The sequence below is a fragment of the Idiotropiscis lumnitzeri genome, chromosome 1 (genome assembly GCF_059441095.1).
Source record: "Idiotropiscis lumnitzeri isolate Australia: NSW breed Sydney's pygmy pipehorse chromosome 1, RoL_Ilum_1.0, whole genome shotgun sequence".
NCBI lineage: Eukaryota > Metazoa > Chordata > Actinopteri > Syngnathiformes > Syngnathidae > Idiotropiscis > Idiotropiscis lumnitzeri.
This window is the reverse complement of record NC_142391.1, coordinates 33,506,141-33,531,552: the sequence shown is the minus strand read 5'-3', so window position 1 is coordinate 33,531,552 and position 25,412 is coordinate 33,506,141. Positions and strand designations below refer to the sequence as shown.

Here is a 25,412-nt window from a genome sequence, read left to right as displayed (position 1 = left end):
GTCACATTTATTTTTGTCAACCATGCATGGTGATGCTGAAACAGTATTGTTGAAATGTTGATTGTTTGAACAACATACAGTGAAATGGTTGAAAATTGAAGTTAGACTTAACTGATCAAACAAAATACTTACTTCTTACTGAACTTTATTCAAAACAAAGTGAGGTAACGTAGTAGAGTATAGATTAGGTAAGATTTGAACATAAAATTAGAATTTATTAAAACAACAACCCGGGTTGAAAATTATATTTTCCAAACTAAATAATAGTTGAACAGAAAAGGATATTGATAAAGAAAAATTCACTTGAAAGAAGGGGGAAAACATTTTCCTTTGGGTCAACTGTGTGTAAATTGTATGTCAATTGTGTGGAATTGTACGTAATTTCTATGTCAACAACTGTTATTTACCAAATTACGCCGGCAGTTCAAACTTATTCTATTGTCTGTGTTCATTTATTTAGTTAATATTACTACTATCTTAATAGTCGGACCTAGTACTGGTCTATAATTAACTGTAATCACTCTAGAGGTGTTACAGCTGCAGCATATCATAACAACGATGACAGCATTCTTTTTTTTCCTGCTCGATGGAGGGAAGTTGGCCAAGAAGATTTGGCCTCCTAATATTATCTGCAAAGCCAGTTTCATATATTGTATGCTTGCCTGCATTATAATAGTCAACACTCCATCATTATACATCATTGAGAATAAAATTATACTTATAATATACTGTTAATTTTCTATAGAATGCTTATCATATTATATTAATGTAATGTGGCAGCAGCACAAAAGATGAAATGCCAAGGAGAACGGTTACGTCAAGCATTTGCGTGTCATCAATAAAGCCCTGCACTAATTTCCACATCAAACTATACAAGTTGTTGGTGGTGATGGATGGTGGTTTCTCTCACCGGGTGGGGGGGCAGCTGGTGCAGTCCTCTCTCTCAGGCCCAGTGCACTCCAGACAGGTGGCATCACACAGGCGACACTTGCCATGTCCTCCCATGTACTGGCCTGCAACGTGGACACCGCAAAACAAACAAGTCATAGAACCAATGGCTTATTTCCACTCGAGTGACATCCCTCGATGCAGTCATGTTGACATTCTTCATTCCTCATTATTCTCAATGGCAACTGTCAGTAGCATCCTTTCTTGCCTCCACCAAGTCCTTTGCTTGAACATTTCAAAGTACCAAAAACACATGAGCACGCGCAGATTTTTTTCTTTTGAGCTAATTTCATAGTGTGTGTCTCGGTCACGCAATTTCTAGTTGTTTGTGGATTCATTTATGTATTATTTGTCCAATCAGATCGCAGTTTCGATATGTTGCCATGGACTTTTTATTATTAGTTGTGTGCCGGCCTCAACAACAGGCACAATCACTGATTCTTTTATTTTAGATTTACACCTGAGCGCCTTTTAGAACAGTGGTCCCAAACAACTGGGGCGCAGCTTGGTACTGGGCCACAGAGAAAAGCACAGATGGGTAAAAAAAAACGTTAAATACTTGCGGTTTATTATTCAAGGTTGAAAAATGCTTTAATTAGTGCTGTAAAGTGAGTATTTTTTTAACTTATTAATCACAAAAAATTTCATGATTAATTGCGATTAATCACATTTTTCTACTACTATTTTTTGCAAAGCTTGTAACAGCTATTTGAATAATATCTCGGAATTGATGCAAAATCACCAAATATGAAGTTTATTTAATTCAAAGAAAGTTCTAATAACTTTTTTTTTATTCTGGAATACGATCTAAATGGAGACATCTTTGCAGACATTTATTTTCGAAACATTTCTCAAAACTGCCCACAAGCGCCAAACTCCAGCAGTGTTGGTTTGTAAGGCCTAGTGGTAACTTTAACACGGTGTTTTGTTCTGAGACGTGCTAAAGACAGCTAATATGGCACAATATTTGCAAAGTATGCAATTTTTTTTAAGTAATTCAAACTGAGTTAATATATTTAAATGAGTTAAAAAAAAATTGGATTAATCACCTGAGTTAACGCTTTAATTTTGACAGCCCTAGTTTTAATATAAGTTACCGTCTTCGCTCTGTTGTATTGGACTCGCATGTCATGACGCTAATTGTCTTGGTCGCATTTTGCTAATATTAAACCCACAAGCTAGCAAAATGAGTAAAAAACAGACGACGTATGAAACTTGCTCTGCACATTATGCCGTGAGCAACTGCCCTGGTGTGGGTCTGAAAATGTTATGGACTTGTATGAACCAATCCACAGCGAAAGAACGGTAGGGGACCACTTTAATAGAAAGCCCGGTGAAGTCAGTTCCTCTGTCCTCTAATTGGTTCAGCTACATTTATTTTCTGTTTGATGGTTGAGTTTAATGTGCATACAACCTTGACTTACCATGGAGGACAATGTCAGAACATGATTAAAAATTCACTTTTCAAGTAAAACTGGACTTAATGAGGCTAACTCAACCAACATTGTTACTGGCTGGAGTGTTTCAATCGAGAAAGTGATTTTTGTGAACACTTTTAGAGCAAGTATGTAAAACTTAGCTTACACAGACAAGGAGGAGCAACAAAATAAGACCTAAGGCGTTTGAAACAGCGTCTCTGGTGAGTGTCATGTACTTTATGCAAAGTTCATATATTGATAAATATTCCTGGTGTACTGTTAGATTTCACACGCAATGCGGAGCTAACATGACATCTCAAGACGACAGAGTGTAATGCTAATATAATTATGGACTGGAAAAATATATCTAAAAAAAAATCGTCATACCCCTATTAGACACTTCAAACTCACTGCAGTTCAGTAAACATTTCATTCTTATTATATCGTGTAGCTCTATCTAATGTTGTGGTCAATATAATATATTACTGTAGGCCTACAGTATATAGTGTACATTCTACACTTGTACAAGCAACATATTTGGCTCACCTGTGCATTGGAGAGAGACACAGCTCACGGGTAGAGGAGTGCATGTGTGTGTGTGTATGTGCGCGCACATATGGACATTCTGGATTTGCAGCCAGACAGACCAAGGAAGAAAATAAAGAGGAAACTTTAGGGAAGGAAGTTTGGAGAAGCAAAACTTACACTCTCTGTTACCACTAAGGACTTATTAAGTCAATCCACCACCACAAGTATGATCTTTTTTCCCCCCCAAATAACTCACATTCTTAGCAATGAGAAATGTCTATCACGAGTAGACTCACATAAAAGTATCAAAGCCCATGGCTATAAAAAAATAAAAAAACACAATCTGCCCATTTGAATTGACGCAGCCAACCATCCATTATCTGTACCGCTTCTCACAAGGGTCGAGGGGGTGCAGGAACCTGTACAAGCTATCTCTGGGCAGTAAGTGGAGGACACCCTGAACTGGTTGCCAGCCAATGGCAGGGCACATGTAGACCAACAAGCATCCACGCTCACACTCATATCTAGGGGCAATTTAGGGTGTCCAATCAACCTGTCATGAATGTTTTTGGAATGTGGGAGGAAACCGGAGTGCCCGGAGGAAACATGGCATGGAGAGAACATGCAAACTCCACACAGGAAGGCCGGAGCCAGAATCGATCCCGCAACCTGTGCACTGTGAGGTCATCTTGCGAACCACTCGGCCACCGTGACGCTTGATGCAACCATTTTAGCATAATTTCTGACATTTCCAGATTTGGTCATTTTTACCAAATTGAAACCATGCATACTGTACGGATGAGCGACGTTAAAGGGTGACAACGTTTGATCAAACATAAACACAAATAAAGCTTTTCAGTTATTGGAAACGGATTTGAAGCAACCATTTTTGAGAAGGCCATTTATAGTATTTTGGACTCCTGTAGATGTTCAACATTGGGATGAAATCACACTGACTTGCCATTTTTTAAACCCTTTATTTTGACCAACAATGCCATCTAGAGTACTCAAAAATACAATAACTGGTGGCAAATTTGAAGCTTCATTTTCCCATCGCTTGTAAAGGTACATGCATGTACCTTTAAGAGGCGGTGCCTGGTGGGGTGGCACGTGGAAGTGGTGTCTGGGTGTCAACTATCGCTGAAAGCAACTTCTGCATGAGTGTGTTCATTGTATTTGTGATTTAGCGTTTACCCTTTCAAAAATTGCTAAAAAGTGATGAACCGTGACATACAGCGTGGGTTGGTTGGAAGGGGGGGGGCTGATTATTTGACACACTGCCGATTCTGAAATTCATGATTATTTTTTTTTAGCTTCTGTCTCTCACAGGTGAAATGTACCTACACTGAAAATGAGAGCGCTCACCATGCTTTGAGGGTGGGAAATGTGCAAAATCAGCAGTCTTTTGAACTATTAATTTCCCAATGAAGTGGGGGACCACAGTACTATTACAACACTGTTAAGGACAGACTGTGAAACCTTTGATGACTTGCCTGTGATTGACTGCCGACAAATCATAACTGAGCATAAGTGGCTCTTTTTATGAGGATCCAGGCATTTGCCTTCCACTTTGCTTTTTGGAAGCACACGAAAAAAAGAGAATTTGTCAAGAGAGATTCACACATTAGGGAAACATCAGTGTCGATTTACCACTCGCAAAGCAAAACTAAAGCAAAATAAAAATGAAAAACAAAAACATGAATTGAGTAAACATTTTAATATGAACATTTAAGTAAAAAAAAAATCTAAGACTGAATAACAATTATGCATTGTTGCAGATGTCACAGGTACACAAAAGAAACAGCTTTTATACAAGGGTCGTGTGCGTGCATGTTTTGTGTGCCTCACGTCATCTGAAACAATGACAAATTTATGTGAAACAAAAACAAGGGGGGACTCATCAGTCTTTATTACAAATCAACAAGAAACACGACAACAATCTAATACTGTAAACACACGCGCACACACACCCCCTCTCGCTCACTCTCCCATGCACGCACACACGAACCTGCGCACTCAATCAGTTGTTTTTCTGTTATTTATTAGACGCCAGCACCACAGTCAGAAACGTCTGCTGGCCGTCGTGCAACAAGAAAATGCCATATTGCGACCACTAACGTCTAAATTTTGTGCTCATTAAAATCTCGTATGCATTATTCTCATATGCTTTTGGGTGACTGGAAGGGATGCCGGTGGAAGAATGGAACACTACTCAAACAGCGGGCAACATTTTTCACAAGCATTGATCATTTGTGGGTTTAAATGTTTTGGGACTGATGTAAAATTCCACACCCTTTGGGGAACACAAAAAGCAATCAATCAGAAGGATTGGATGAGGAATTGAATTAATGACAGAGTACTGCCAGGCCTGATATCAGGAACAAACCGCCTTTAGATCAAGTTAGAGATGGGCTTCCCCTGAAGCCAGTTGACTCCACTAAGAGTGACATGACGGAATACAGCCAATCAAAGAAGCTGTAGACTGACGAATGAGGGAGCATTGGTAAATAAACATTAAAAAGTAACAACCTTTGTTCATATGTTCATCAATCCATTTTCTGAACTGCTTAACCCACCTCATGAGGTTTGTGGGTGTAATGATGGATATCCCAGCCGTCTTTGGGCGGTACGTACGGAGAACCCCAGTAACAGGGAAGAAAAGAATAAAAATTGCATTCCTCGCAATGATTGTGTTATATCACAGGTTTTTTTTTGTGTGGGAAATTTTTAATGTAAGTTTATGTACTTGTGGGTCATCTTCTGGTCCTGACAAACTACTGCCAATTAGAAAGGATGCACATTAGAGGATATGCGAGCCAAACAGACACAGAAGTACATAAATGTGCACTTTAAGAAAATGCACTCGCAAAAAAAAAAAAAAAGAAAAAGCAAAAAAAACAAACAAACAAAAAAAAAGCTTTGCGTTATCTTGCAATAATTGCAAGAGAACACAAAGACTTTTTTGCGAGGGAGTGTAAAGTTTTTTTTTTTTTTTCTTCTTCCATTTCACTTTGGGGCTGCGTAGATAAGCGGTCTACCTGATGTCCTTTTATTATATTTATTTTTTTTGAACAAACGTCACGTGGGTTCCCAGACAAAGTATTTTCCAAAGCATGCATTTCCTTGATGACATTGCCATCTTACAATGCTCCCGTCTCCTGTCATCTTCAGAAATACTCGGAAGAGCATGGTCGTCTTCCTATTTGTGATCGTCCGAGAGCTCTCTCTCGGCAGACTGGATTCTTGACCGATGGTGAAAGAGAATCGTTACGTGTGTGGGGCGCTGTGTTGAGATTATCTGGGCACCCCGCACATAATATGACCCCAAGTGTTCTAGGCCTGATTTGTCATTTATCTTTATGCATAGGGACTGCCAAAGATAAAACATCTTTTAAGATTCAAAAAATTACGTGTGTAGCAGGTCTAAGAAGCAAATGAGGCAAATGTGCTCTACAAGTGTGCTCTTAAATGAGCTACTTTGCAGTTTAAAGGACAAATGTGACGGCAGCTGTTGAAAGTTGAGCTTCTACAACACGTTGGCATGGAACCAGGAGCAGAACATTCAGAGAAATTTCCATTTCATTTTACTAGCTTTTTCCCCCCATTTAATGTTGTCAAATGCCCATTCCTAGTGAAAAACCCCCACTAGAGGTGAAGTTGATTTTGCTGGTACATTGCCATTTTGACTTCATTTCCTTGAGTGTGCATGTATGTTGCCTGTATATGTTCCCTCATGGGCCCAGACGGACAAATTTTTACATAGTCACTTTTATCTTTTGTTGTTTTTTTTGACGTATTACAGTATTTACAGTAGCTCTCTTAGTTCCATCTGTTCACTATTAATAACACTGGAAAAAAGAGAGAGAAAAATGCACACAGACGCATTCAGAGATTCACAGGTTTTAGCGATGCACACTACACTGAAAAAAAAAAAAAACTATAACAAAAAATGTTCAATTATTTTGGCATTGATGCTTTGGTCACAAAATACTGACACTTTTTGTTTTGTTTGCACTTTTTTGTTGTTGAGGAAATTCCCAGTCATTGTACATCCCGAACATCAGAGTACAGAGCAAAAAAAAAAAAGGTAGGTGTGTTGTAGTCCCGTCTTTTGCACCTTTCTCCCATGCAGTCCCTTTAAGAGGCACAAATTCCTTTATAAATTATGTGACTGTGAATGAGTGGGGGAATGAGCAAGGGGGTGTTGGGTGGTGGGCCCATCAGCCCTTTTGCGAACATGTTCTGCAGCACAGTTGCTGCAGAACTTTCCTCTGGCACAGATTGTTCTTTTTAACCAGCACGCAGAAACTGCCTTCCGCCCAAGATTCTTCATTTGCTTTCCACAGACCAGGAAGGAGAGAGAAGAAGAAAAAATAGAGCAAACACGCATGTACACATGCACACACACGCACACACACACGCATGCACACAAACACACACAAAAAGAAAAAGACATTTGAGGTGCGATTGGTCAGGAGATGGGAAGTTGAGGTCCAGTGGCGTGATTGGATCCATGCCAGAAGAAGACGGAAAAAGATTTGAGAGGACAGAAAAAAACAAACAAAAAAGTCACACAATTAGAAAATTGACAACATTTGGCATCAAATACTTTAAAGATCATCAAGAAAAAAGTCCACACAACCTGAGGCTGGATTGAAACTACTGTACAGTGCATCATAAGTCGTACTTAATATCTTTTTTTGTTTCATATTCATGACCTACAAGTGATTGTCATTCAAATAATCAATATACTGCAATCATGACTGCCTTTTGAATTGCATACAAAATTGAGTTACATTGTTGCCGTAGAAACAGAACTCAGTCGGAACCCATTAACTCTGTAACCCAGGGGTGCCCAGGTCCAGTCCTCACAAGCCCATATCCAGCCTGTTTTAGATTTCCCCCTCCTCCAACACACTTGATTCAAATGATCAGGATCGTTATCAAGCTTCTGCTAATTATTACTGCTGCAAACAACAACCCTGCTACTAAACTGCTGTTTCGGCATCTTGGAATTGCTGTGATTATGAATTAATTTAAGGGCATGTTTTTGTTGTTCAATGTACAAATGTTTTGTGATTTACCATCTATGGTTGACAGTTGAACCCCTAGGTACAAATAAGCCCTGATTATGGTTAGAAAGGTAAACAAATGGTCCAAACAATCAACGGTACCATGCCTATACCTTTTCTGTTTGCATTTGTGCTAGGCCTTTCGAAAGAGCCCACTGTATGGAATGCTGTTTGGGTCCCAGAATCTATTGTGGGGTGGAATGCTGAACTTTTGCCGTCATAAAGTTATTAATCATTGTCATTTAAGCGTGTTTATGTTACCCATAATTCGTTGGATGGGAGTCTAAATTTCTAGTTGCATATTGTTAACATGAAACTGTGACTTGTATGTGAAATGTTAAAATCACTTCCACTTCCATTGATGCTGAAGTGCTCACAATCTAGTACTACACTTGTATATGTGATTGTGCACATCTAGGTACATAAAGTACAGGTGGACCCTTTGCCTTCTTTTGTATGTTGGCAGGGTCATCATTAGCTAGATTTTCTTCTCTAACGGAGATACTGATCTGGTGTGTGGGGGGATTTGTGTCATAACGTTGCCCATCCTTGGTCTAGACCAGAAGTTGGCAAATTACGGCCCGCGGGCCACATGTGGCCCGTTAAACGTTTTAATCCGGCCCGTCGAACTTGAAAAAAATTAAATGAATAAACCTTGTTAATGTTTTATTTTTTAAATACTGCGGTGTGTCAAAGACAGATATTTTGTTGTAATGCTTTTGTTCATTTTCATTTAAAATTAAATGTATTTTTGTTTCTCCGATGAGGTGATATGACCAAAACACTCCATCCATCTGCTCCTGGTCTGGCCCCTGGGTCAAATTTTCAAACCCATTGTGGCCCACCAATCAAATAGTTTGCCCACCCCCGGTCTAGACAGTACACTTTGTACATACAGTATATGTATATAAGCCTCAGAAAATGCACAAATTTTAAGCGTCCCAATATGCACCTGGTTTGAAGGCTACACACAATAGGTGTATCCTTAAGGATACTTCCCCAGAGACAAGGCATTGGTTATAAATTTAGCACTTTTTTTTATGACAGTGTAGTGTAAATCCAGCCTGAGATTGGTTTAAAAAAACAAACAAAAAGCGTGGGGGAAGGGGCATTAACAGCCTAAAAGAAACACCATGCACATCCAAAGTGAAGACGTACTTCCACCAAGCAGTACAGTGTACTTTGTCTTGGCTTGGTAAAGCTAACCTAGCTTTGTATTTCCACCATTTGGATACCCCAAAATTGCCTTCTGACAATGACAACTAACTCAGGAAACTGAACTACTTGGTGGAACTGTGAGTAAAAAGGAAGTTAGAAGCAGCGCTAAATAGTTAAAGAATATTTGAGGGATGCGGAATGAGTCCACCTTGTCTCGACAGTTTCACAGAGTACACCAGTGTTTGTATGAATAAAAATGATGAGGACCCAAGTGTCAGTGACGGATGTGATGTGTTAGTGACATTTGTAAGCACACAAGCACTGTAGCAGACCCGAGACAATCACTGGCATACCAGATGTTAGTACACGAAAAAACAAAGGCTGTTAGCACTTCAACTAAATGTTTGGCATTTGGTGAGTAAGGACCCTCGGAACTACAATGCTTTGATGGACAAAAAGAAAGAAAAAAACTCTGAAACCAAATTCAATTCAAATTCAATCAAACTGAAACAGCAACAGCAAGATTTTACGGTTTTAAATGTCTATTACGAGTTACTTGGATCACTTGATAATATACATTTAGAATTTCCAAATTTATTAGTCAATAAGTACTGTTAATTAAATTGATGCATTCTTTCTAAATGTAAGAGTGACTTTTTAATTGCTTTTACACAAATAGTTGACAAAACCAAGATAACCAAACTGGCTATTTCCCAAAATACGACTCAAAACAAATCGTTCTGAATTCAGATTGTAATTGTGTGCATATTGTGATTGGCTAATTTACATAATGCCATCCCCATATGTTGAAAAGACACTTAGAAACGGTTTCAAATTGTGAAAAATTACATAATCCCCAAAATTGTTCATGGAACCGAGTTTGGAGTTTCAAGGGTCCAGTGTTTACCGTTAGAAGCATGCACTTGAGTGAGCTTGTTAAACACCTTTTGAAGGTGCGAGTAGAAGCTTTGCATACGATGAGCGGCATAAGATAAAAGAGCTGAAAACTCACCATCTTTGCAGATGGTGCTGACCACGCAGGCTCCCACCTCCAGATTGTAACCGCTGACGCAGCTGCTGCAGTTCCTCTCGCCGGGCCCCGAGCACTCGTAGCAGCTATGGTCACACCTGTCCACGGCAAACACGTGCTAAGTTAAGACACCATAGTTGCTTTAAACTGCATTCTTTGCTCCAGGACTCCAGATCTAATTGACTTTAAAGTCACTGAGGTAAATACAGTTGAAGTGTGGCACCCATTAGGGGTGGAATTATACACAGGGATACAGAACTGCCACATGCGAAATTAAACAAGGCTCAACTTCTGGCTAGTAGATGTCATCGCTAGCGTTAAACTTTTGGAGATACGGTATGTCAAACCTCCTCCATTAAACATGGAGCTTGTCCTAATTAGTGACACAAATGCATTGGAGCTTGTTCCAGCAAAGCTGACTTTAAGAACCAACTACTGCAAAGTGGATAATATGGATTATAATACTGCACAGCAACATTTACAATTTATGCTAAAACAGGTGTGTTTAGTTTTATTGGAGAGGGGACTAAGGGTCACTGCAGTCAAGTGGAGATCGTGGAGTCTGCAGCAGCCAGAGCTAAGAAAGCACAACAAGAGACGATAATGGTGCAGCATGCATGTTTAATTTAATTTGATTCGAAATGAGACTATGGTCCACTGATGTAAAGTGGACACCGTGGAGGGTAACACTGCAGCATTCAGGGAAAACTAACATTATAGAATGTGTTTTTAATGGTATTCTGGATGGGACTAAGAGCAATTGCAGCAAAGTGGAGACTCTGCTATAAAAGACTTCAAGTCCAACTCACTTTTTACAGGACCTCTGCACCTGGCCTCCGTCGGCCGTCTGCTCGGACAGGTAGTAGCCATTGCTGCACGTGGACACACAGCGCCAGTCCTCCAGCAGGTAGCTGTCCGCACACTTGGTGCAAGCCTCAATACCCGTGCCTGCAAAATAATAAATAAAAAATAAGTAAAAAACATCTTTGGGAAGTTTTTTTTTTTTAAACAACTTTGTGTTCTTGATGCCTTACCCGCGCAAGTGGCGCAAGCACGATGGCAGGGCTCACACGTTCTCCTGTGGCCGTTGTAGTATGAACCCGCATCACACGTCATCTGACATTTGTTGCCTTGTAAACTGGACACAAAACAGAAGGAGACGCTCGTTCATATTTTGTGTGTCTCTGGGCTATTTACTCAACCGCAGATGGGGAACATCTATAAGGGTGGAGGTCTTTGGATGAAATGCATTTTAAGTAGCATACTAAATAATGTAACCTGTAGTGGAAATGTACGAGAAAAGTTCCAGGACAGAGCCTGGCGCAAAGTTTATGTAACCTGTGGAGTGTAATCCTGCATCAACCAGGGTAAGTTAACGTTATAACATGTTTAGAGTTATTCGAGAGGTGTCAAAGAGAAGAATGTGGAGTACAATAGTGGACTGTCCGGAGGAAATAAGGCACAGAAACAAGGTATGTAAACGTTAAAGCAAATCTTATGTTAGACTACAAAATAAAATAAAACAAAAGTGTTTTTATTTTTTAAAGATAACTTGGTGAACCTACAATTTTCGTGTGCCTGCACACAAGTCAGGCGACTGTACCACCACACCATCGTTGACCTATTAAAATCAAATAACCCGAAAAATAAAACAAATTCAAATGAACTAAATATAAAAAAAACAAAGCCCAAAACTAGGTAAATAAAAGCTAACTACTGTGAAAAATCCAAATTTATTATAACCCTGTGCCACACTTAAGGGAGTCTCTTTTACTACCGATGTTGAAATGAGTCCGCCGAGGCAGAATTATGACATGATCTCACAAAAATAAAGAACAAACACTTCAGCATATGCTACAGGATGTTACTGAGTGTTTCTAAGGAGGCCGGAGGGGTGCGCGACGTAAAATGACAATGTAAAAAAAAAAAAAAAAAGATTTGCTTTGAAAAATAAATTTTTGCGTCTGGGGAAGCCAACTTTTCTACAAAAAAATGACAGACGCTTCCTTGTTCGTCAGCCACATTCCCTTCATGTAACAGTTAACAGAGTCAAATGACCCAGAGAAGACCATTTTTCCCTGTACCCAGAAAGATTTTAAGTTGTAAATTATTCAACTCTATTTAATATTCAAGATCCCAACCTGTTTCGGACCCGATTATTCCGAGTCGGGATCTATACTATACTAATTAGTCCTTTGGTCCATGGGGGAATAAATCAAATATTCTAGAGGGATTAAAGTATATGGGACCGAGGTCAAGGGTTCAAGCGTGGGCTCCGGACTTGCTGTGTGGAGTTTGTATCTTCTCCCCGTGCCTGAGTGGGTTTTATACCACATTCCAAAAACATGCTCAGTAGGTTAAGGCTCTAAATTCTCTCTAGGTGTGATTGTGAGTGTGAATGGTTGTCTATGTGTGATTGGCCGACAACCAGTTCAGGGTGTGCCCGCCTGCTGCCCATACACGGCTGGAATAGGCTTCGGCACGCCCATGAATCTCGTGAGGGTTTGGTTCGGATAATAGACGGATGACAACCCCTTGGTACCAGATAAACATCTCTACTATGTAATCCTTTGTTTGTTCCCAAACCCTATGTATGATTTAAAAAAAGTCTCTGACACTGGAGAAATGACAGGAATGTAAAAGAAGACAATCGATACACACATCAATATATCTTGATTTGGCTTAGCAACGGCACTTATAGGTATGTGTGTAAAAAGTGCATCGGTACTAAAATTCAACCCCCTAAAGGTTTTAAGGGATTTTTGGGGATGAGATTTACAACAAATTGGCATGCACCCTTTTGGAGCTCGGCTTGCTAATTAAATAAAGGGAGCAAGCATTGCAATATTGCTTGCTTTGTCAGTTCTGTTGTCTGAAACGGCGACCAATCACAATAAAAATTCAAATGCACATTACCACTATTGTCCATTTATTAAATATTACACGTTCTGCACAATATTTTGGAGCAATCGTGAAGTCATGTGAGCAAAAACCACAAAATACCCGCCACAAAATAAAAAACACATGGCAGTCGCTTCTTCAGTTACACAGGATGAAGCGGACAAGAGCATGAATGCATTCACAAGCCCAGTGGCGACTGGTTATAGTTTACGATCATTTAGCTACGCTTAAGTTTTGTTCCAATGAGCACACCACCTGTGGGAGGGGCCAAAGGGGTCGGTTGCACATAGAGCTGGGCGACGGCCAAAGGCGGGGACCTTGGCGGTCCACCCCCCAGTTACAGAACCTGGCTCTACAGGGACATGAAATGTCAACTCTCTGGCTGGGAACGAGTCTGAGCTGGTGAGTGAGGCAGAGAAGTTCCGACTAGATATAGTCGGACTCGCCTCTACACACAGCTTGAGCTCTGGCACCAGTCCTCTTGAGAGGGGTTGGACTGTTTTCCAGTCGGGAGTTGCCCACGGTGAGAGACGCAAAGCTGGTGTGGGCATACTTATTGCCCCCCAATTTAGCACATGTACATTGGTGTTCGCTGCAGTTGACGAAAGGGTAGCTTCCCTTCGCCTTCGGGGGGAGAAACGGGTCCTGACTGTTGTTTGTGCTCATCCACCAAACAAGAGTCACAGTATCCACTCTTTTTGGAGTCCGCCATCGTTTTGCTGGGTGACTTCACTACTCGCATGGGCAATGACAGTGAGACCGGGAAGGGCATGATTGGAAAGAACGACCCTCCTGGTCACAAGCCACGTGGTGTTCTATTACCGGACTTCTGTGCTCGTTACGGATTGTCAATGACAAACACCATGTTCAAACATAAGAGTGTCCATATGTGCACTTGGCACTAGGACACCCTGAGCCACAGCTCGCCCGACATGCCTTCCCATGAGGAAGCAGAGAGAGAAGTCTGGGCTGCCCTGCTTAAGCTGCTGCAGCCACGACCCGACCTCAGATAAGCGGAAGAGAATGAATGAATGTTTTTTTAAATCTCAGGAGGCAGCCAGGGGGCAGGCATGGAACAGTAGCCAACAGTAGCTGCCACTGCGGTGATGTTAAAAGTAACAGCACTCATCAAGGCAGCAATTAGTTTTGGCGGCTAAACAGACGAGGCTAAGCAAAGCGAAATCAGCTTCTTAACCGTCCATGAATGCGGCTCTGTGCCGTTGAGTATGTTCGAGTCCGCCACCGCTCGCAGAAAAAGTGTGTCAAGCTAATGGTTGTGGATGAAATTGTAATATATAACGACCTACAAACAATTAACCTTACAAAAAGCCTCTTGGCGTAACTTGGTGACTTATTAAAGAAAACAGAAAAGACAAGTCAGCAACTGCACTTACGTTGCTCATTTCCTCATTTACTTTTATGTCGGCCATGGAAAGGCTAATCGTTTTCGGATGTTTTCAGAGGTTGAAGTGGTCCTAAGTCCACCCACATTTGGTTTGTCCCGCTATTTGACGCTATTAGTGGCGTATTTACAATGATTTAATTTGCAGCAAAGTGGACCCTTTTGGAAAAGAATACTGCAGCATCCCGGGTACGGTAACACTGCAGCATGTGTAGTGTTAGTTTTATTCTAGAGACAAGATTATGGGATACATTACTCTGAAATATGACTCATGAATTCTGGCCCAACCGAAAGTCATAATGTACTAATAAAGGTGGTGCCGTGTAATCACTCTTTTTATTGACGAGCAGCAGGTCAGACTGACCCACGAACATTCGCATTGTAGCAAAGAGACAAGCAGGAGTGTTTAAAGTACTGGCCAATCAGCTCTTGCGTTCCACGACATTTAACTACCTACCTAATGTTCTTTTTATCCATATTAAAAATGCTCCGAATGTATCACCATATGGGTCTGCTTTTTGGTGACAAGTCCAGAAAACGACGCCTGGTGAGCGATTGCAGTGTGGACATCCTTCAGCGCCGTGCTGAGCTGAAAAACAGCTGCTCTGCATTAGCCGTGAATTCCAAGAAATTGTCTGGACCCCTCTTCACCCTTTTTGCCGCTACTTTCCGGCAGAGGGTGTGTGTGTGTGGGGGGGGGGCGTGTGTGTAAATGCATGTGGATTGAGGAAATGACGGCTCCTTAGTCCATGTGGATAACTTAAACGGCTTAAGAGATGAGAGCATCTTCAAAAGAACCGAGCAAAACGCAAAATGGCTCATCTTGGTGTGTGGGTCCGGGGTTTATGCGGCTTTTAATACTTGCTGGGTCATAGGGTGAAAGAGAGTCCACTCAATAAAGATGGCCCAGCTGCTGCTGACAATGTCTTTTCCCTATTTAAAACAGCTCCCCGGTGTCTTAATAACACAAGGCTGAGAGACAAGGAATTAAAATGAATAATAATGAATATAAACAGTTTTCCCGAGCATTAACTTGAATTAACTTCCACAGTAATAATGGGATTATTTGTTTTCCTTTACAAATAACGTGAAATTAAAGGCTTCCTCTTGTTAAAACATTTAATGTAAATAGGATTTGAAGTAAATCAACATGTCTGTTGTCAGCTTTCTCTCTTTTTGTCACCTGCAAAGCTGTCAAAAACAAAGTTTCATTTCAACCAATTGAATTGGTAAGTTGTAAAGGATTTGCAAATAATTGAATTCTTTTTGTTTTTTTACATTCTATACAATGTCCCAGCTTTACTGGAATTGGGGGTTGCAAGAACACGAGATTGTCAGATTGTTCTGAATGCCGTGATTTATCTGGCTGAGGTGTCTCAATTTGAAGACTGGGGCACAATATAAAAACAGTATATGTATCAGTGGTGTCGATAAGAGAAAATAGAGGGAAAGTTGTGTAATTATATTATTATTATATATAATAACTATATTATTGTGTATTTATGTGTTGAGCTGTAAATAAAGTGAATAAGGAAGAAATACAATGTGTAATTTTGCAGACAGTTTAGACCAGGTGTTCCCAGACTTTTTAGACTTGGAATTAAAGTTTTTATCAATGAACCAAAATGCTGCTTCACATTGCCTTCTTGAGCAGGCCCACAAGCGCACCGGGCAGATGATCTGGTGTGACGCAAAGGTCAACCGGACATCCCACTAGCGACCTGAGCCAATGGAAGCACCGGCCGGTGTTTGGGTGGACAGCTCCTCTGTCCTGCCCATCATATTCCACAGCCCGGGAAACCGCATACGCGAGCCCAAGCGCATTGCCAGCTTCCCCCTGGCCTGTCCGCTTTACAGTAAGTCCGAGATGCTCCGCCACGGAGCCTGACGCAAAACAAAAATCCTCCTCCCACTCTGCATGGAAATACTTGGCTTACTTGGTCCCCTAATCATTTTTATGCTTTATTATTAACTATAGGGTAAATAGAACAATATGGAAACTGCTCATTTTTCCAGTTAGCACCCTTGTATGCGTATGTGTAGAGAGGCATGCAACAGGTGTATGACGGGCTGCCCTGTATGTCAATCAAGTGACAAATTTGACAACAGATGATAAGAGTGAGGGAGCCTACTTTTTTTTTTCCTTTTTACACATTCACTGCCGTGAACAGGTGGCTTAAAATAGCATAAAACTGGGAGGGCAGGCAGTGATTGATTTAAAGCCCTGCGATTGACCGACACCCCCTTCACAAGCTACTGGTCGATGGTGAACGACGGGCACGCCTGGTCAGGAGCCAACTAATTTTATAGAAATCATGAAAAGGTGAATTTTCCATGATTTGCAGTCAACAATGCCCGTACAGTATTCTCATCGGCTAGGGACCGAGCCTTGAAATGCCCGATAATTTTTGATTTGCTAATTAAAAATTGTACCAGAGATCTGCATGTACATAGGGTGAAATTACTCAGCAACTTAACTTCCACTAACAACCCTGGCTAAACTTGGTTCCACCAACTGCCATACTTAGTTTGCCTCTCAGTCAAAATGTAACACCTTGGCATAATTCCTTGAGTTTTTCCTGTTTAGACAGAGCTTCGGTGGCATCGAGGGGCCTCTTAGGGTGTAAATAATTGAGTGTTTCGGGGAAAAGGAGAATTTGCGAATGGAGACCTGTGAATATGCAGTTGATTATTATATAGTTAGTGAAGCTCACCTGGTTCCCTGTTTACATTCTGTGCAGAAATTGGAGGTGGTGCACTTCTTGCAGTTCTCAGGACATCTCCTGCAAATATTGGAATCTGCAAGACACCAGACAAGAATGTCACACACATACACATAGACACACACGCATGCCAACACATGCACAAGCACACACACACAAACAAATAATATTGTACGCGGGGAGTGAGGGAAGAAGCAAATGAGCAAAACAGCAGGAAGAGTCGGGATTTGGGGGCGAGTGGAAAATTGAAGAGGCGCAACAGCTGGGGAACGAAGACGATGACCGCAGCATTGGGAGGACGGGACCGCAGCAGAGGAAAGAATAATAAGGCGCGAAGACAGTTTGTCATACTACACATGGATCATGCTCACTTTCCTCCAAGACACATTCATAAAACATTAGCGCTGCTCCGCTAACTCAACAACAGGGCAAGAATATTAAACTGCCCTAAAAGTTCAACCAAAGTTTTCAAGTTAGAAAATAATTTGGCACCATCTTGGTAGAATTTTCTAAAAACAATGGAAACAGCACTTCCAATGCCTCGGAAACCACCCATAACAAATAAATTCATGAAATAAAATAAGTGATGACTAAAACCTATTAGCTATTCTACAGCCCATACTACCCCTCTCACGAATAATGTTACATTTGGAAAATTAAGTCAAGTTTTTTGTGCAGGTGACACAGTTTGAAACATCGGAGTAATTTTAAGGTACCACTTGGAGGACAACTTGTACTGTCCGCTGTTGACGTCGGCAGAGAGAGTGCCATGTACACACATTTGTTGGTGAATGAAAATAATAATAATAATTACAAAAACAATCATTTCCAAAAAATTAATTCAGAAAAGATTGAAAATAACGTGTCCATAGGAACATGTTCAACCAAGCTGTTTTCTCTTATTAGCATCACAGATGTCTTCAGTCTTGTAATCAGTCAGTGTAGTTACCGTATTTGCCGGACTACAAGTATAAATCGAACCAGCTCAAAAATGCATAATGCGCTAGGGTAGAAGTCCAATTTTTTGCAGGTAATTTATTTTACAAAATAATAGCTCCAAAAATGGGTGTAAGGTATGCTAACACAACGGTTATTTAGCTACACAAAAAATAAACACGAACAGAAAAGGTGTGTATGACTTTCGCCTGTAGCCAGCACCCGCCCGCGACCCTGTACAGGATAAGTGGTGTGGATAATGACATGACATGACAGAAGAAGTTGTCCAGTGTGCATGAAGCGGAAGCACCAAGAAAGCATTAGCATCAAGCTTGTTCTTCAAGACAGGATGAAGGACAAGTTAACAAATCTGTGAAATGCATGAGGAGATGGCCATTTTGGTTTGAAGCTCCTTTTTCCATTCTAGGGGGTAATACCTGACCTGACTTTACCTCTGGAATTCACCTGACAGCCACGACCAGGAACAAAAAATGTGAGACATTCAAGGGTCACTATTTCCATGTAAATTCTATGCTTTTTCTTTCTTGAACCACATGTGTTTGAAGAGCCTTCGTCGAACAAAGCCCTGTCCAACAATATGGGCCAGGAGGATTTCTTTCAGGTTGCTGTCAGCCTGACAGAGCAAATAAAGTCATTTACCGCAACACGGCAAAGGGAAAAAAAGAGGGAAAAGTATCTACAACATCTTTGGCCTGAGGAAATGTTATGATTGAACTTGGATGCGAAGGCGGCACATCTGCTGCCAAAATGTTGGATCGGCAGCAGACCAATAAATCGAGCGAATTATTACATGATCCTTTTCGGTCTCGCTGCGCCACTTTTATCGCAGCGAGTCCATCTCGTTTTGGCACAATGCAGGAAAAGCCAGCCAGTATACACACGACACCTTCGAAAGACATGCTCACCTTAAAATATGAACCCAATTTATTAGAAATCTGTCAACAAACACGAGAAAACCAATCAGAGTCTCTGCAGATTTGGTTCATTCCATGTTTTCCCATATAAATATAAAGCAAAGGAATGTAATGGAATGTGTCTTGTTCGGATGTCAAACTACACACCAGCTACGTGTTACATTGCGATGTATGGCATCGTTACCCCTTATGAAACTGTATGGTTATCGTTTACAACAGTGGTACTGGTCCGCGGGTCACTTTGGACTAGGCCGCAGTGGGCCGCACAAATGAAAGGAAAAAAACAAATCTTACTTCTGGTTTATTTATTATTTAAGCCTGAAAAATATTTTTGATAAGTGACCGGTTTCTCTCTGTTACATCCTTCTATGATGGACTCTTGACACATGAGTGGTTGTTTATGAAACATTATGTTGAGTTATATGTTCATACGCTTGTTCTGTGGTGTCGGCAAATTTCAGTAGAGCGCTGCTAGTATAGTTAAATAAAAATGTGGCTTCATGCTTATTGTAATATCGGCAAAATATTGTTTATTCATGCATGTTATAGTTGTTCTGTGGTGTCTGTTACGTAACACGAGAGACCATATTAAGGTACATAAAAATACACAGAGGATTTCCGTTTGTAGTTGTAGCATTTTTGTCATAACCAACATAACCACCCTCGCTCACCCCCCGGCCCCGCGGTTTCTGGTACGCAAAACTGATTGGACTTGTATGCACCGGTCCGGAGTGGAAAAAAGGTTGGGGACCAGTGGTTTACAATAACGTACTAATATCATTGTCATACAAAGATCATTATCCCTTGCAATACACTCTGGGATGTACACAAATGTCATAAAGCTGATTAAAGTTAAAAGTGGAACAGGCATCGTATAACATGTCGTGACTTATGACGTGATCTGTTTTAATTGTGCATGCGTGTTTTGCTTTGTCCGTGGCTTTTGGCACACACTTACCGTGATCGAGGTAGAAGGCGTCGCCGCAGGTCGCCACACAGGTGTGTGACCCCTCATTGAGGTGGAATCCGGGCCTGCAGGTGGTGCACTGGTCACTGCGGCTGCCCATGCAGGTTTCACACAAAGACGAGCACTTCTTGCAGCGCTTCCTATCGTCGCGAAAGAAGCCGCTTGGGCATTCGGACACGCACATTCTGCGAACAAAAAGTCACATTAAAAAAGGCTTTTTCATACTAGAAATAGTAGCTATCTCATGCGAGATTGTGTGTGTTTGTGTGCTTGAGCGCACAGTGGCTATTCGGCTTCTGAAATATTTTCTTCTCGGACAGCAAAAAAATGAATAAATAAATTATGCTCTTCAGGTCACACGCATCCCCCTGGCATCGAAGGAGGGCATCCCCACTATTTGAGAAGGACTGCTATATGGTGAATAGGTGGAACATCTGCTTGATAAAACTCAGTCACCACTTAATATCCCTTCTCTGTTCAGGACATCATCAAGATCACACAGCAGCCTTCGACGGTTATTTTTAGTGATCGCTGCAGAGAAACACATACGGAATGTGTCTGTCTGTTGGTCGATTTCAGAAATCAGAATCAGAATCAGAAATCCCTTTATTGTCATTGTACTCAAGTGTGCAATGAGATAAGAGAGCTCCCCTCTCCAGTGCAATACAACAATAATTCAGATAAATATATAAATTAGATAAATAAGAGAATAGTTAGTGCAATGGAAAATAATACTGAATAGGATATATGAAAACACATCACGTTGCTGTTCTGTAAGGTAGGGGTGGTCGTGTGTGTGTGTGAGAGTTTAGAATGGAGATGGCTCTTGGAAAGAAACTGTTTCTCAGTCTATTGGTCCTTGATTTGATGCACCTGTAGCGCCTGCCAGAGAGCATCAGGTCGAGCAGGTGTGAGTTTGGGTGGGTATTGTCTTTGACACTATTGAGAGCCCTTCTGAGGCACCGGGCGGTGTAGATGTCCGACAGTGAGCGGAGAGGGCAGCCAATAATCCTTTGCGCTGTTTTGACTGTCCTCTGGAGCCTCACTCTGTCCGCCTCAGTGCAGCCGCTGTACCAGGCGGAGACACAGTACGTCAGCAGGCTCTCGATGGACGAGTGGTAGAAGGCCAGCAGCAGCTTCCTGTCCAGGTTGAATTTCCTGAGGACTCTCAGGAAGTGCAGACGCTGGTGGACCTTCTTTACCACTGCTGTGGTGTTGTGTGTCCAAGAAAGGTCATCGGAGATCTGTACTCCCAGGAACTTGAACGTGTGGACCCTCTCCACACACACGCCTTCGATGCAGAGGGGGGGGCGGCACCGTCTTGTTCCTCTTGAAGTAGATGACGATCTCCTTTGTTTTTGCAATGTTGAGTTGCAGTCTGTTGTCCTCGCACCAAGCCGTCAGTCTCTGGACCGCCTCTCTGTAGGCTGTCTCGTCACCTTCCGAGATCCGACCGACCACTGTCGTGTCGTTAGCAAACTTGACGATGGTGTTGTTACCGTGGGCCGGGCTGCAGTTGTAGGTGTAGAGGGCGTATAGGAGAGGGCTCAGCACGCATCCTTGGGGGGAACCGGTGCTCAGCGTACAGGTGGAGGACATGTAGGGGCCGAGTAACACAGTCTGGGGTCTGTTGGTCAGAAAGTCCTTAATCCAGATGCGTGTGAGGGCAGGGAGGCCGAGAATGTCCAGTTTGGCGACGAGGATGTCCGGGATGATTGTGTTGAATGCCGAGCTGTAGTCCACAAAGAGCATCCTTGCATAGCTCTGCTGTTGTTCCAGGTGGCCCAGCACAACATGCAGAGCAGTGTCGATGGCGTCCTCAGTGGATCTGTTAGCCCGGTATGTAAACTGGTAGGGGTCCAGAGTGGGGGGAAGGCAGTCCCTGATGTGCTGGAGAACCAGCCTCTCGAAGCACTTCATGATGACTGGCGTGAGAGCAACAGGACGGTAGTCATTCAGGAGGACGGCGGGTGACTTTTTGGGGACAGGAATAATGGTGGAAGTTATCAAGCAGGAGGGGATGGCTGCTTGAGCCAGGGAGCGGTTGAAGACCCTGCAGAAAACATGTGACAGTTGGTGGGCACATGCTCTGAGGACCTTGCCTGGTATTCCGTCAGGTCCAGTAGCTTTCCAGGGGTTAATAGCCAGGAGCGCGCGCCTCACATCATGTTCCTCTACGGTGAGTGGGGGGGAGTTGAGGCATGAAGTGCGGGGGTGTGACGGTTGGGGCGAGTCAAAGCGAGCGAAGAAGCAGTTAAGCTCCTCTGCCAGCGATGCACTCGGGTCTACAGAGGTCGTGCTGCTGCCTCGGAAGTTGGTGATGCTCCGTAGACCCTGCCTCACCTCCCGTAGTCTGTTGCTGGCAAGGTGGGCCTCCAGCCTCCTCTTGTAGTTTGCCTTGGCTAGCTTGATGCCTTTGCTCAGGTCAGCACGAGCCACCCTGTACTGGGCTTTGTCGCCTGACCTGAAGGCAGCGTCACGGGCCTTGAGGAGAGAGCGGACCTGGCTGGACATCCAGGGCTTCGCATTTGGGAAGGTCCGTATGGTCCTGTTTAGGGACACAGTTTCCATGCAGAACTTGATGTAGTCCAGTACACAATGCGTGTAGACATCAAGGTCCTGATGATCAAAGAGGTCCCAGTTGGTGTCTTGAAAGCAGTCCTGTAATTCACTCATGGCATCATCACGCCAGGTTTTCACAGTCTTTGTGGTGGGCCTGAATCTGCGCCTGAGAGGGGTGTACGCAGGTGCGAGCTGCAAGGACAGGTGGTCTGACTGGCCGAGGGGGGCGAGTGGGAGGGCCCTGTATGCGTGCTTGATGTTTGAGTACACATGGTCGAGAGTGTTGTCTCTCCTCGTTGGGCACTTGACATGCTGGTGGAACTCTGGGAGTACAGTCTTTAAATTGGCCTTATTAAAGTCCCCCGCTACTTTGTGAACGCCATCAGGGTGGGCCCGCTGATGTTTATTGATGATGCACGCGAGTAGCGAGAGCGCCGTGCTAGTGCTAGCGTCGGGAGGGATGTAAACAGCTGTGACGATCACTACCGTTAGCTCCCTCGGGAGAAAATAAGGCCGGCATTTCACGGACATGAACTCGATGTCGGGGGAAGAGTGCTTCTCAACGATCGTGCTATCGCCGCACCAGTTCTCATGCACGTAAACACAGAGCCCTCCGCCCCTTATCTTACCGGTGTCCCTCGTCCGATCCGCGCAATGTAGCGAGCGCCCAGCCAGCTGGATGCTAGCGTCGGGGACGTTGGCGTGCAGCCAGGATTCCGGGATGACGATCACACTGCTGTCTCGCACATAGCGGTTTCCCAGGATTTGTAATCCCAGATTACAAATTCAAATACAGATTCGTGCTACGGTCTCATTATGGTATATTTCTACTGTTATTGGTCGCTACTGCCATTTATAAAAATGATTAATGGTGTGACGATAGAGGCGAGGAAATACAGGTTATTATAAAACATCTTATTGAGACGCGCTAGCATACTCTGTCGGCTATAAGAAGCACGTGTTTGCTTAGTTTTTCATGCAGTTTGTCTAAAGGCCTATACACACAAATCCGACATCGGACGTCGTGGCCAAATGTCCCGCTGGCCTAGAAATCGACACGTCAATATCATTGACAAAATGATAACAAAATGATGGAAGGACACACGTAAACGCAGATAGAAATGCCAAGTAATCCGGTGTTTTGCCAAAATGTCCTACTCGTGCAAATCGTCCTACAGGAGGCTAATTTGACAGCTAAAGTACTACAATGCGCTTTCCGATTGTTTTGTTTACATACATCCAATCCCCTAACAAAATACTTACACGTAGATGCAAGCAGGTAGGACCTTCAGACTTTTAAATTTATAAACTATGTTTATGCATGGATATAAGCAAGTTCCAAACTTCCCGCGGAATCACTATCGCCTTTGTGTGCATGCGTGCACAAGCGCACGAGGCATTGGTAGTACGTCTAGACAAGTAAGAGGTCATTTCAGAACACTGCGCCTTCTGTGCATGCATGAGGAGTAGTACGCCTCCATGCTATTGGCGGCGAGAGTTAATGTGAAGCCTTTCATGTTGATATTGAATAACGGCTGTCTTTCGTGAAAAAGAGTGATTATTTCGTCTTTGTACGCTTCTGTCCATCCAGCCATTATGAGATTATTATTATTATAGAGGAGATGTGAAAATGAGCCAAATTAATTTAATTCTTGAGAAATAGGTTTAATTATCACCGTTTTTCTGTTTTGGTTACTTCCTGCTCTTGTCCAGTACACTGATTCGCTAGCAGCACAGTGCTCATTTAAAACGACATCCTAACCCGATTCTACATGTTGAATCAAGACGGCGTGTACCAACTTTACGTAGGCCGACAGCAGATTGCTGTGTCGAGGCCTTAATAATCACTCAACTACAATTTTAACCTTTGGGCGGTTGGGAAATGATAATATAGACTTCAAGCTTTTTTTCCCCAAAAATCTCAAAATTGGCATTTTTGACCATACTAATCTTGTGAATGCAGCAAAACTAATCTCCGTGACTTGAAAACACATCACAATACAATACTATACGGTACAGTGGAACCTCGGTTCTCGAACGACTCTGAGTTCGAACAAATCGGAGTCCGAACAAAAAAATAGAGAAATTCTTGCTTCGCAGTTCGAACAAACATCGGAGTTCGAACGCCGGTACGACGCGTGAGTGCGTACGCGAGGGTGGGATGCTGAGCGGCGTACGGGTGTAGATCGCTCTCTTGCTCTCTTTGTGACCAACCGTTGTTGCGTGCGGACGTGCTGCGTTTTGCTTTTGCGTTTTATACAGGTGTACGAAGTGTTTTAGCCCCTAATCATGCCTCCAAAGAAAGTCAGTGCAAGCAGCAAAGGAATGGTTTCGGTGTTCGAACAATTCGCTTTTCGAACAGGGTTCTGGAACGGATTATGGTCGAGAACCGAGGTTCCACTGTATTTGTATAGTGCATTTCACAACAGCTTCAGCTGTCAATATACATTTAATATGTTTTGTTTTATCAGGTAACTGGTCTATAAACTACACAATGAATAGTATAATTAAAAAAATTATTATATTTATATTTTATTAAAATAGTAGTTTTTCCCCTAAAATTCACATCCATTTCCATTTCCACATTGAACCACCGGTGAACTAGAATGATCATTGCTCATATTGATGAATTTTTCATTCAGGAGAGGGAAAAAAAAACTTGCATATAAGCCCACGCGCTCGCTCACTCACTTACTCACACACACAGGCGCACACACTTCCACTAATCAGTGCTCATCAAGCGCTCCCTGCGGTGATGCAAAAGGGCAGCGCCCTTCCAGAGCAGGCTGATGACGGGGCGACACACCATGAGCCCCCATTCCAGGTCTTCTG

General features: G+C 42.5%; 1 protein-coding gene across 2 annotated transcripts in view; it reads right to left on the bottom strand.

Moving 5' to 3' along the window:
• The window catches only part of LOC148344301 (proprotein convertase subtilisin/kexin type 5-like), an 89,349-nt gene that overhangs the window by 14,152 nt on the left and 49,785 nt on the right, over nt 1-25,412 (bottom strand). The window contains exons 16-21 of one of the 2 annotated variants that reach the window (XM_088296208.1): nt 20,010-20,203; nt 17,172-17,256; nt 11,189-11,292; nt 10,964-11,102; nt 10,137-10,252; nt 911-1,013 (exon numbers count right to left, since the gene is read on the bottom strand). In XM_088296208.1, coding sequence (XP_088152334.1) covers nt 911-1,013; nt 10,137-10,252; nt 10,964-11,102; nt 11,189-11,292; nt 17,172-17,256; nt 20,010-20,203 — 741 coding nt within the window. Of the gene's footprint in view, nt 1-910; nt 1,014-4,596; nt 7,231-10,136; nt 10,253-10,963; nt 11,103-11,188; nt 11,293-17,171; nt 17,257-20,009; nt 20,204-25,412 lie in introns of those variants that run through there. The other variant, XM_088296198.1, reaches the window with a different exon arrangement.